Source organism: Coturnix japonica, chromosome 38 (assembly GCF_054131305.1).
Source record: "Coturnix japonica strain WE chromosome 38, WE-NBRP24, whole genome shotgun sequence".
Classification (NCBI taxonomy): domain Eukaryota; kingdom Metazoa; phylum Chordata; class Aves; order Galliformes; family Phasianidae; genus Coturnix; species Coturnix japonica.
In genome coordinates, this window is record NC_140700.1 from 3048242 (window position 1) to 3061728 (window position 13487).

The following is a 13487-nucleotide window of genomic DNA, read 5'->3' on the forward strand; positions in this document are numbered from 1 at the left end:
CTGTGAGTGACGTTTGGTAGTTATTGCACAAGGTGGACTTTAGGTGAGCCTTGTTTTATTAGGGTGCTCAGCCTTAATTTGCTCTCTGGGGTAGTGCAGAAGAGCTGCAGGTTATTGGGTTAAAAGCAGAGGTGAAAAACTGAGTCTCAGGCCTGATAGTTTGGAAGAAGGGTGACCAGATTTAAATGGCCGCTGAAACAGACCTGTCACAGGTTGCACTTATATCTGCTTTAGTATTTGTTCATGCCACGCTCCTTTGCAGCTCTGTGTTACAGCACGGCTCCAAGCAGGGTGCTAGGGCTGCTGCTGCTACAAGCTGGGTCTGGAGGGTCACCCAGCTCTGCCCCGCATTGCACGTAGCACTGGGATGCTGTGTGATAAACGCTGATGCAAAGGGCTTGCAATTTATGTACTGAAGGCTCATGCCTTCAGCAATGTGTTGTGGGCTGTGTGTGGCTACCAGGCTTGCTTTTGTGTTTAGTAACTCTTTAATACTCCTATTACAAAAGGTCCTAGATGTTCAGCTCTGTGCAGGCTCCTCAAGCAAACATATGCAGCTAGAAGATAGGATTAAATTAAGGGCTTTTCACTGCTGCAAGAAAAATAGGTTTAGATGATTAGCTTCGGTTTTGCTTATATTCTAAAGTGCTTAACGCTGTATCTGTGCTGTGACAGGAACACTTAGCACAGTCATGTCAGGGTATTATATAGCCATTATCTGGTGTAGGAGAAGCTTTCTTCATTATCTGACTTGCTTCATCTTTGTGTTAAAATAGTGATATTGATTTGACGCCCCTTTAAAGCAAGGCTGGAGAAAAGTAGCTTAGGAAGGAGACCCACTCCTGTGCTGCACTCAGGAAGACAACTAGCTGCAAAAAGGCACTTGCTGGGGGGTACAAAGGTGCCTTTTGATGTTTCCTTGGCTGATATCTTGCACCTCTCCCTGAGGGGGACTTGATGGGATGCAATCAGGTGAATGAGTGGTGCAAAGAAAGGCAGCAGCAGAGCAGTGATGGGCTAAAGATGCAGTCAGGGTGTGGTTTATAAGGAGCAGTAAAGGCAAGCTGGATTATAGGTGGGCAGACAAATTTGCAGGCATGAAAGCTCACAGGAACCTCACACTGATGGGGCCAAACTTAATTAACTGTGACTTCGTTGTCAGATTAGTGTGTGCTTGGACCCTCCTCTCTTGGGTTTCTCTGTATGTGAAGGAGGATGGTAACTGGGAACAAGAATTCAAAGTCAGGCACTAGCCCGGGTCTGTTAGTTGTGCTCTTAGTCTCAAGCTTTGCTTTCAGTGAGCATCAAATAAGCTGTGATCTCATGTGGTTCTGATCTCTTTCAGGAACTTTTACTCACAAAATGGGCAGGCTGTTTGTTCCTTTAGTGTGCATGACCATATAAAGCATTCAGATGGGAAAAGAAAAAACCCCTTTATTCTATGACTACTCTGTGATTCATGGTTTGTTCCAAGGCATTGGTCTGTGGGGACCGGCCTGTGTTACACATGTGGCTCTGAAGCTGTAGAGGAGCACAGCATTAACTTCACTGCTGCTTTGTTGTCTGCAAACTAGTCTGGACGCCTTCAGCATTGCAGGGTAAATATGTGGCATGTAATAAATGGAAGGATACAGTTGGAAGGGGAGGAATTGGCACTGTTTCTTTCTTGCCAGCTCCAGCAGGGCAGGCTGTGGGGTTTTATGTCCCGACAACTGGTGGCTGCTTCCATCATACTTGTGGGTATCTGCAGCCTGGGCATGTCTTAGTGCTTGCATGTTCATTTAGCCTAATTAAAAGAAAGCTGCTAATACAAGTCAGTGCTGAGAATTAGCTTACTAAATCAGTACAGTTTGCCTTTGAAGTCTGGAGGCAAGATGGTGACTTGTCTCATAAAGGCAGTATTGAAACAGTTAAAACGTGGAGACAGTAACTGAGATGTAACCTGGAGGAGCAGAATCTCTTTCCAGGAATGCAGGGTGGAGGGGGAAACCCGCTGTTCTCTCCTCTTTTGCTTGCATTTCACACCTCCTGCAGCTGCCACCCAAAGCTGATGCATTTAGCTGCAGCTGGCAGGGAGCTCAGCCAGGCTCTTGCAGAGCTCTTCCCAGGAGCGGAGACACAGGGGAGGACTTGGAGCAGGGAAGTTCAAGGCTGGTAAGTTGAGCTGCAGTTCAAAGTACAGCACAGATCGTGCAGGGTAATGGGTTCTGTGGGTGGCTTGTGTTGAAGCATGAGTGGCAATGTGAAGTACAAACGTGGGGAGAACTGTAAGGCTGGCAGTGGTTTTAGCTATGAAGTCACTTAAGTTCTACCTACGTGTGGTATCTCCCAGTGTTATGTACCCAGTTTGAATTTGAGATGAATTAATCACGCTTTGATCTTTAGGGATGATTTTGTTCCTGGCAGTGCTTTGGTTCTGAGAAATGCAATGGTATGAGGAATATGAGCAGCCTCTTGCAAATTCACAGCATCTCTTAGTATAGATGGGCCATGGGAAGGATGGGGGCTCTGGTGACTCTGGATGTTGAGTGTGCTTTAAAACGATTTGCTTATTGAAGTGTTAGATAAATGTTCAGTCTGTTTTGTCTAGAGTGTTCCTAAAAGCAACATTTCAATCTGTGTAGGCAAGTTCAGGAGCCAGGCTTTACTATTTAGGTCATCTCGTACTCTGCCTGAATGTCAGCAAGAGTCAGTTATGGGATTTGTTTTATTAATGCCTTAAGAAGAAAGCAACCAGATTAACGTTGAAATGGAGAATTCATTGTAAGAACAGGATTGGTGCATGCTCTAGAGCAGAGGTGATGCTGTGTGAGAATAAGAGGGCAGGACTCAAGCTCTTTTCTCTAGCAGGTTTAATTACCTTTTATTTCAGTGGGTGGTTAATTTATACTGGCCTTTCTCTTTAAATATAGAAAAGGTTTTGAACCTGCTTTGCATGGGACTGATTGTACTGGGCTGTGCTGAGAGCGTGAGTCATTACCAATCATTGTTATGAATTCTTCTGAAGCTGGGCTCTCTGGGTGGATACTGAAACTGATGGGGCCTGACACATTCAAATAGCTGCAGGACTTCCCCTTTTGTTCCTTTCCAAGAAGGGATCACTTCACCTGCTCGACCAGTAATGCTGTTAAATTCATTCATTTATAGCCTACATCTGGTCATTTGGGGTGAAGGATGCAGCAGCTTTAACAGATTTTCTCCTCTTGAAAAAGCAGGTGGGGAATGTGTTAATCATTGCCATCAGTGCTGGCTGCTCGGGGCGAGTGTTGCTGTCCTGTAAAGATTTCCCTTGGGGTTATTGTGACTCAGCTTCTGCTTTCTCCCCCTGTGACTCCGGGGCTTCAGCATGTAAAGAATTTGCTGATGGTGTGGTGGAGAGCTGCAGTTTGCCCCCAGCTGGCAGGTCCAGGTTCCTCACCCAGCAGCTATGCTGCATCCTCAGCACCACAGCAGTCCCAATGTCCCAGCTGTTTGTTGGGCACTGAGGGAGACCTGTTTTAAAAGAGCAGCTGTGGGGGCACAGCAACTTGATCATCATTTTGGATCTGTATGCAGGGCTATTTTTAAACACTGACTTCCTTCAACACTAAGAAGTGGAAGTGGTTAAACACAAGAGCTGGTTTCTTGGCTTATAACTGGTATGTTAAACTTCTCATATACAGGTTTGTTCCATAAACAGCTCATCACTGCCACAATGACATCTTCAAGCTCTGCCCAGCGTCCAGCAGCTGAGAATGCCTGCAGAATCACTCTTGGACAAGCTAACCAGGTAATTATCTCCCCCACTTATCTTCATTGCTTTCTCCTCACTAAATCTTGCACTTCTTCCATTAAATCAAAACTCTCTAATGATATTAGGTAAGAAGAATTTAGCATGATGGAATAGGTCTTTTATCCTGAAGATTTCTGTTAGCTTTCAGCAGATCAGAGATTTATGGGTATTTTAATAGGAATAGAGGGGGAGAAAGCAGATAAATTGGGTCATAGAAGAAAATGCATAATGCATGTTTTTGTGTTGGAGCCATACTTGAAGAATTCCATATGCAGCATTGCTCCTAACTCTATGGACTACTTGTGACAGTTGTATTGAAGCATTATTGCTTTGTGTGTTGAACTTTGTTCAATCAGTGATGCATCCCCACACCTCATTTTGAGGTCAGTATTGAACACGCAGCACTCGTGTTATTGCCTCTTCTTATAGTGTCTCTGGAAGAAGCAGCTGCAAGCCAAGGGCAACGTGGCAGGCGTGTGGTTTGGCTGTGACACAGCATGCTGACAGCCAAGGAGGAAACACGCTGCAAAGAGTGGCTAGAGAAATCTGATCTAAAATCAACTATTTCTCTTCCAGATCCACTTCACTTGTGCAGGGCATCTCCAAAATACAAAGGGAATAGGCAGGAGTGAAAGTAAACTGGTGGCGTGTTTAGAAGATCCTCCTATTTGAGGCAATTTCAGAAGCTTTGAAATATAGCCAAGTCCTGTGCAGTTTATATCTATGCTTATTTATTCAAATCACTTTGCTTGAAAAAGGCATATAAATAGGCTCTGGTATTGTTATGAAAATATTGATGGCCAGCAGTTTCCAAACTAACAGTTCTGTTTTGGCTTTACTGTAATAGCTGAGGGCTCATTTTGCATGGAATCAAGCTAACTAGGTTGCTTCTTTAATCAAAAGGAGATGCATGAGCAGTTATTTCCACATCTATTTGAGAGTGGTCATTAGAGAAATGAATGAGTGCAAATACGTAATTTATCTTATTGAAAACCAGATGCTGATACAAGCAATTACTTGTGTTGTGCTCAGCTTTTTCCAAGTAAAGATGCTGTTTTTGAGGGAGAACAACTCATGTCCAGCCACGAGCCTCTATCTGAGCTTGGAAATATATCTTAACAGTCACAATAATGGCAAAACAGGCAGAGCAGATATGCTTGCAGTAGGAAGTAATTTTTTATGGTACTTAAGCAGTGGAACTAAAGCCTTGCCAATATGCTGCCCAGTAGCCAAGTGACAAATTGCACTTGTGACAAGCAACTAAAACTTGTGAAAATGGTGCTGCAGCTAAATCTGTTTTTTAAGGAAATACAGGGTTGCAAGGGAAGGAAATAAGTATTGCAGTTGCATTTATATAGGCAGAATGGTGTGTATGAGGCCCAGGTGAACCCACTTGACTAATAGGTGAAGGCCTATTGCATGCCTTGAGAGCCTTGTCAAAGTATAAGGGAGCCACCAATAAACAATGTGTGCTAAGAAGTGGGTGTTTTTTCCAGTGACAGATTGAAATATCTTGCTACATTAGCACCTGAGAGACAAAGGAGAGCAACGGAAGCAATTCAGAGTGGGAAATGTATACATTAGCATACAATATTATGCACAATTATGTAGCATTCAGCTTCCTAGCAGAGCAGCGTGGGCTTTCTGACATCTTTTAGGAGCATGAGGCTCTTCTAAGAATTATTAAGATTCCTGTGGAACACACAGAGTGGTGGGGGAAGCAGCTATTTAAAACTCGCTGTAGTTTTATATAGCATCTGTCTTGTGTACTACTCAAAGCTGCTTGGGAGTGTGGGTGAAACCTAAAGGGGTTGTGGTGCAGTTGAATTGTTCCCAGGGTGCTTTACATATTTCTTAGTAAGGATTTTGTTTATTGACTGAGATCTACAGAAAGTACAGATTCTGATCCTTGGTGTTAATTAAACACACGCTGTCTTTGGCATAGTGTTATTATTAGGTGCTTCTTCATGGATCCTAATAAATACATCCCTCCTGAGGTCTGTACAGGGCATGTTCAGTCTGTTCTTGAAGTCCCACTGTGGGTGCCCCATGGTTGCTCCTGGGTACATGATTCAGAACATTTGGTTAGTCACTGCCCAGGCCTCCATACCAAGGGCCTGAGTTTCTTATCTTTCCTCACATGATGGATGACATCAAAGTAAATTTGGCAGTGTGACTGATTGAAGCCTTTGGATCTGTCTGCCCAAGTTCCTTTTCTTTTGTCATCGCTTGAGTCAGAGTGATGGTGCTGATTTTTGATCCTTTTAACTTTTCTCCAAGCATTTGACCATGCAGATAATTGTTATAGGGTACCAGCCCTCAGCAGGTTAGCCTAAGGCAAGCATTTTCCAATGGCCTCCATCTCATAGCAGTTATCTCTGCTCAGTGTGGCTGTCTCGGGCAGCTTGAGCAACTTGGGCTCTTTAGCTGAGATCTACAGGCATGTATGCTGGGCTCACATTCTTTCTCTCATTGCTTCTTAATCATTCAAACAAAAATCTGTGCTTTGTGTTTCAGGTGCGACCCAAACTCCCTCTTCTGAGGATTCTGCAGGCTGCAGGTGCCCAAGGTGAAACCTTCACCCTGAAGGAGGTGGGTTCAGTTTCTATGCACTGAAATTGTGCCTGTCCTGGGTTGTTTAGTGGATGGTCCTATCTGGGACTGGTTCTTGATTCTCCTGTTTTTGGAAGCCCTACCTGCAGAATAGGGATTCTGTACCAGTGAGACTGTTGGGATTTAATTGGTGGTTAATTGTCAGGAGCCTTTGAAGGAATTAAGAAAGGAGGAAGAAACGTAATCAGAAACTGCTTTAGAGAAAGAAAAGATGGAATAAATATCTCTAATGCCTGAGAGAGTGTAGGAGATGCTGTTCCATTGTCTTCTTTAGTGCATGAGAGCCTTAAAAATGGGATGTTAGTTGATACTTGTAAGTTCTTTTTGAACTTGCTTGTCAGCTAAACCTGAGAGACCCTGCAAATTCATTTATTTTTAGATTAAAATGCAATATGTGTACAAGATTAAAAAAATGACACTGACTGTGATTTACAAGGGTAGCCTGTCTGGAAAGAATTAAATGCAGTGGTTTTTCATTATGAATGTGTCAGATATTCCCGCAGAGCTCTGTGACTTATTTTAAACACTTATGCATTTAAATAACTTGTTTAGCTTCTACAAAGTTTTGCAAAAACAAATTGAATGCTTTAAATGGGGGGCAGTTCAGTATTAAACGCAGGTTGTTTGTATAGATTAACACTTTAACTCGGCTCAGTTTTTCTGCAGCGATTGGTTTTAGCATCATTTTGGTGGCATTTGCTATCATTCAGGAGGGTCGCTTTGGTTGGTAATAGGGGAACTTTGCCTGTGTTGGGCTTAACACTCTTTTCTTTCTCCTCTTGTACTCCTCACTTCAGCTGGTACTTCTTTATATAGTGGAATAGCAGAGGGAACTTGTCTTAGTTTTCTGTCCTGTTAGTTGCAAACCTTATGGCAATGTGGTAAAGCTTCCTTGTTTGAGACATTGATGGATGGCTGACACTGCTTAAGGTATCAGGAGGCAAATACCATAAATTAACACAAATTTCCAGAGTCTTTGGTTTCAGCTGCAGATGTGGCTGATGATATGTTATGATTCCACAGGTTATGCATTACCTAGGACAGTATATAATGGTGAGGCAGCTGTATGACAAAAGGCAGCAACACATGGTGTATTGTGGAGGAGATCAGCTGGGAGAATTGCTGGGGCTGGAGAGCTTCTCTGTAAAAGATCCAAGGTAAGCAAAGGTAACCTTTAACATATGCTGTATTATGGAGATTGCTGAGTGAGAGACCCTTGGTGACACTGTTCCTATTTGCAGTCACAAAAATCTCCATGAGTACCAAATGTCCACCAAATGCATTTGTTAATGCATTTTGACAAGTCTGAGCTTAGCTCTTGCTTTGAAGAGCTGGTTCTGAATGGTCCAGACAGCAAGCTGCTTGAGGTGACATCTTTGCCTCCCTTGTATTGCTGAATCTTCTCAGACTTCTGGTCTCAGGCTCATGCTAAGATCTGCATCCTTCAGGTAGGTTCTGAGCTAGATTTAGGAGTGGCAAAAATGCACTGCAGACTCCAGCATCTCTATGGGGTTAATAAATGAGAATTTAAGTCTCTGATTTGACAGGATAATGCTGTTTGCTACTGTGATTATATTTACCATCTCCTTCTTCTCCACAGCCCAGTCTATGACATGTTGAAACGGAACCTTACTTCTGCTGCCATGACAGGTAGGTTTTTCACAGTATGGGCAAGTATATTCAATAAAGTGTTGATGTAACTTGGGTAAGTAATGATTATTCAGAGAAGAGAAATGGTTCTGAAGTTGGAACAAACTGCTGATGAAGGCTTTGACAAGAGTCTCTTTGAGTATGTTCCGTTTGTGTGTGTCTACCATCAGTAGCTGTGGTATGAAATCAATTAGCTGGTTGAGTAATACAGCTGCCTTTAACCAATGGCCAAACCTCAAAGCAGAAGATAAAATACTGTGGGTGCCCAAATCAACATAGCTGAAGCATCTCATCCAAATTCTTATTGATTGCTCAGTCTTTTGTCACTTTTGTAACAGTCTGTGACTTCTCTGTCTTGCCTCATTTTGTACTTTAATTGTCTGGAGAGCAAGTGTAAGGAATGCTGGAAACCTAACCTAGTTCTGCAATCTGAAGAGGTCTGGACTTTATTCAAACCCTTGAATGTTTAAAGACTACAATTGTTTGGCTTGTGAGAGATACAATCTATTTACATCAGTTTATTCTTAAGTTAATCTTGGCTGATGGCTGCCATGACAAAGCTCATCATCTTCATGTGATAATGAACTTATTGAAGCCACCGATATGCAAATCAGGAGTTAACTGTACCAAGAAGGTTGTGAAGTCATGGATCTCGCTTCCTGGGATCTCTAAGCAGATTAGATGGGCTTAGTTCTTCATACTTAGTTCTTCATAAGTGCTTATTCTGGTTTTGCTTGCATGTTCAAGCAAATGTAGAAATTGAGAGGATGTGGCCCTGAACTATTTATGCTGGTTTTGAGCCATATATTGGTGCCTGTGTGGTCCACCTCCTTTCCTTTCTATATAGAACCTTCCTAAGCAGATTCATGTAAATTTAGCTTCAGAATAACTGTGTGAATGCGGTTTCCCTTGCTGGTAGTGCCCTGCCCTTTTACCTGTAGGCAGTGTGTGAAGAGCAAAGGATCCCAACGAAACACTCTCCTCTGCTGCCCTGTTCCCTTCCACTTGGTGTATGCATGTAGCTGTGTGTGTGTGGCTGGGTATGCGTGTGTTGTTGTCCAGTCGTGCTGTAAATATTGCCAAACCTGCTAAAGGAAGCACTGTTCCTTTGGTGTGATGATCATTGGGTTTAACCACCACGTGTGCGTGTGTATCTGTGTGACTATGATGCGAAACAAGCTTGGCAGACCAGGCCAACTATGTGGGAAGGATGACTCTTGGTATTGTTTTTCCCTTCCTTGCAACACAGAAGTAGCTAAAAGTGCTGCAGGGCTTAAGAAGGCCGTAATGTTTTATATTAGCAGCTTGTATTCGCTTGCCAAACCAGTACTCATCAGAACATCACTTTTGCAGATTATTGTGCCCACTTCTTCCAAGTACACTTGTAGGAAGAGCAGTGACTGCAGTACATCTTGTTAATAAAGATTAAGCTCTGACATAATGCTCTTTATCAGATGCTATCATTTACTTGGCTAGCTGTCGCTTTTAACATGAATCACATTTGGAGTATCTAGGAACTCCTACCTCACTTTAAGGGTGTTTTGTGTTCAGTTCCTAATAATGGTTAGCTTTGTATAAGGAAGCCTTTCAGTACATGGAGTGCATTTCCACACTGTGTTTAGGACTAGTGTGTGTCACACAGTGTTAGAAGGGCAGTTCTTCTCTTCTAATGCCACAGTGAAGACAAAGCAATGATGGATGAACCAATTGGCTTCTGTTTTCCTGCAGGTATGAAATCCATAGTGGCCACTAGGAAGTTGTATGGTGATGAAAGCGAACAAAAGACCCCCAACAAATGAATACATAGAGCCATATCATTTTGTGGTCCTGTGTGTTATCACTTCTTGGTCCACTTTTCTGCCTACAAGATGCAGTTTTCAGTGCCGTGACTCACAGCACAAATCAGATTGCTCATGCCTCCCTGGTATTCTGCAGGGAATCTCTCTGCTGTTTGAAATGGGAGAAAGCAGGAGCCATCCTCTCACCTTTTCAGGGAGCAGACTTCCTAAATACAGCTCTTCTGTTATCTAGAAAGACTCTGTAGGCTGTTATTGCTATTTAATTAGGCTGGCCTTTTAAATTTCCTCTGTATGTGCTTAGCAAAGCCTGGGGAGCATTACTAGAGTGATGCTTCTCTAGGAATTGGCCAGCTTGCTAAGGATGAAAGAGCTCTGCTTTCCTAAAGGATTGCTTAGTGCTCTGCCAAGCCTGGGTCGCTGGTTGCTTGCTGAAGACCCTCTGTGTTGTGAGAATGGTTATTACCAGGGAAGGTTTTTTCTTTTGTTTTACCTGCTATCTAGATGCTGCACAGAATCTCGCACAGGAACAGAGCGTCGATAAGCCAAGCCAAGACCAGCTGAAGGTAAACCCACTGCGTGGTGGTTTCTTTTGTTGTACAGAGTGCCCCTTCTCTGTACCTGTGCATGGTGGACTACCAGAACTTTGTGCTGCTTGGCTGCCAGGTTCTCACCTTCCTGAAAAGTTCTTGGAGTCCACACAACAGGGACAGAGTGACCCTTCTCTGTTCTCATCATAACAGAGTACCAGTCTCTGAGCGCGTTTCTCTGGGGTGTAGCACTTCTAGTCCTCAGTTCCTCCAGCCTGCTCTGTCTTTTCATGTCTTTCCCCTTTTCCCCCCATTTCCTCTCTAAGTAGGAACTGCCAAATCATTAAACTTTCTAAAAAGCGTGAAGGAGTTTTGTGTTTAGTAGGATTGTTTTCAGAAGCTTTCAGGCGTGATCTGAAACCTAGGAAAAATCTTTGCACGTTTTAAGGTGTGTTTTGGGATTAAGGTAAACTGATCTGGGAGGTGCCTGTTCACACTGGGGGGCCAAAGAGCCACAAAGAGAGCAGTTTTACTGCATTCTAAATGGCAACTTTTGGACTTCTTGCCAGTCTTAAGATTTTTCCTGGGTTGCAAATATGTTGTTTGTGCTGATTACAGATGCATTAGTGTTCCTAGAGGGTTAAAAGTGTGTAGCTTTTGTTCAGAAACTTCTTTTTATCTTCTTATCTTTTTGGCGTTGTAATGCAGCTGGTGACTCAGAATGGAAGTGCTACATCCCCTTGTCTCTATAAGCTCTGTTGGACTAACATCTGCTTTTTCCTTCATGCAGTTTAGCCCAAAGGAAGGTTCTGACACTGTCATCATGGAGGATGAAAGCAATGCATCTGCCGTGTCTACCTCAGAGCACAAATGTGAGAATTATGAAGGTGAGTGCCAGCTTTTCCATGGTAACGGGCTGTATGAGTACTTCTGCTCCTTCTCCAGTATGACACGTTGAGCTTTGTATCAGGAAACAGCTGGAGGAGGGTGCTGGGAGACTAATAAAAACCTGTTGTGGAATATAATCTTTAAAACTCATCATTTTATGGCAAAGATTGAGAGAAGTGCAAATGTCTGCCAAACGTACTTTATGATAGGCATGTTTTCTAGCTTAGATACTTTCTCTCATAAATAAACACTGAGTAAATTGGCAGGTTAAGCCCCAAAAGCACATCTATCACTAACCAGTGCCATCAAAAATCTTACAGACCTTGCTGAAGGGTGTTGTAAATGCTGAAATTAGACTCGTATCTATTTATCTTCCCATGGGGCCCTCTCCTCTGATTACACAGAACACAGCCTGAGTTGTCTGCAGTCGTTGCCTGCAAACCAATTAGGAATAGGAGTAACAATGGATATATATATTTTTTTTCTATCCAGCTTAAGCATCGCACAGCTCCTTCATATTTAGACATTTCGTTTGTTTTAATGTCTGGGGTTTTCTTACTGGTTCAGTCATGGATTTCTGATGTTATGGAAACAATTTTCCTGGTTTTTTTTCCACCTTCTGCTCACAGATTGTTCTCACATCAAGGAACTTAATTTATAAAAACAGATCATCTTAGCAATGTGTGGGTATTTCTGGATAAAATGAGAGCAGTAAATATTTTCTTGGCTACATGTGCAGAGGAGATAGAAATAGTCCTTGTTGGTGCCTTTGAAGTTCTCAGCAGTGAGGAGGGTTTGTTTCAAGGTTATCTTGAAATTTAGACCTCTGAGTTGAGGATTGGAGGCTAAACTGTGTGTGCTAAAAAGGAGGCTACAGCAGGGAGTCATAGAGGGTAGATTTTTACCTTTCCATGTCCTGATTTGCCCTTTGGGAATTCAGGAGCTCCCATCATTTGAAATTTGAACAAAATTCAAACATGTTCTTTCTACATTATAAGTGCTCCAAGACTGAGTGTTGATTTGGATAGAGTTCTGAAGGGAGAACTCATGTTTGTATATTCCTTCTTAAAAAGCTGGTAATGCTAAATAGAAAACATGCAGTTATAGAGATGCTGGGAACACTGGAATGCTTCTTTGACCTGTGGCTGTTTTGCCAGATTCACTTGGATAGATACATCAGTGCAGTTGTGTGTCAGATCTGACATCTCAGTACACTCACACAGACTTCAAAGCTCTTAGCAGTAACTCTGGCTGTAAGACAGTGGAAGAAAGGTATCATCTCTAATTAGATGGGGCCAAATTTGTCTCTGCTAGTCTCTTTAATGATGTAGGTGTGGCATGACTTAGATTCTACTTGGCTCTTACAGACAAAGACTTAATAGAAAACCTCTCTCAAAGAAAGAAGCCTAAACTGGAACTAGTGTTTGAGGAATGGGATGTAGCTGGTCTTCCATGGTGGTTTTTAGGCAACCTCAGAAGCAATTACAAGTCCAGAAGTAATGGATCAACAGATATTCAGACTAACCAGGTGTGTAGACATTTTAAAGAGGTGCGCTGTATTCTCTTCCTCTTTTCTTTTGTTTTTCAAGTAAATAATATGTTATTGTCCTTTCTCTTCCCTTCCCACTTCAGGATTTTCAGCCTCTCTCCCTTCTGTGTTCCAGTCCCAGCCTTTCACGTCAGGTGGTTGGTTACCTTTATAGTGTTCTTAAATAAACTAGGCACTCTGTCATCTATTGGGGGCCCTTCTGCACTCCAGAGCTTTGATGGTATTGCAGTAGGTGCCCCTTCCCTGTGTTGAAAGTTGTTGCTCAGTGCAGATGGTGGTACTGTAGTGGCCATGCTGTATGGCCAGCTTGCAAGGGGAATGAGCATCATGCTGTTTGCCACCAGGGGTGTCAATAGAAGAGTAGTGCACTGCCCCTTTTTCTCCTAGGCATTAATGGAAAGGCAGCCCAGGGCCTGGAAGGAAAAAGGGAGAGGTATTTCCTGCAGCCACAACTGCAGTGTTGGCCCTCCTGCTGTTGATACCCTGAGCTCTAAGTGGTATCTTCTTTTTCTTCTCCATTAGGACATAGACACTGCCATTGTTTCAGATACTACTGATGATTTGTGGTTCCTCTACGAAAGTCCCATGGATCAGACCAACACAGCAGTCAAAATGGAAACAGCTGACTGTGAGGAAGTGAAAGAAGGTGACAAAAAGGTACCTCTTCAAACAGACACCACATGTGTGTG

At 42.9% G+C, this 13487-nt stretch overlaps 1 protein-coding gene across 10 annotated transcripts in view; it reads left to right on the forward strand.

Moving 5' to 3' along the window:
• MDM4 (MDM4 regulator of p53) overlaps positions 1–13487 on the forward strand; it is a 29306-nt gene that overhangs the window by 1067 nt on the left and 14752 nt on the right. For 5 of the 10 annotated variants that reach the window (XM_015884971.3, XM_085527184.1, XM_015884972.3 and 2 more), the window contains exons 2-9: positions 3663–3769; positions 6290–6364; positions 7409–7542; positions 7986–8035; positions 10336–10397; positions 11152–11248; positions 12617–12777; positions 13321–13455. In XM_015884971.3, the coding sequence (XP_015740457.2) occupies positions 3695–3769; positions 6290–6364; positions 7409–7542; positions 7986–8035; positions 10336–10397; positions 11152–11248; positions 12617–12777; positions 13321–13455 (789 nt within the window). In that variant the 5' untranslated portion in view covers positions 3663–3694. Of the gene's footprint in view, positions 1–1470; positions 1599–2034; positions 2155–3662; positions 3770–6289; positions 6365–7408; positions 7543–7985; positions 8036–10335; positions 10398–11052; positions 11249–12616; positions 12778–13320; positions 13456–13487 lie in introns of those variants that run through there. The other 5 variants (XM_085527182.1, XM_085527183.1, XM_015884969.3 and 2 more) reach the window with 4 other exon arrangements.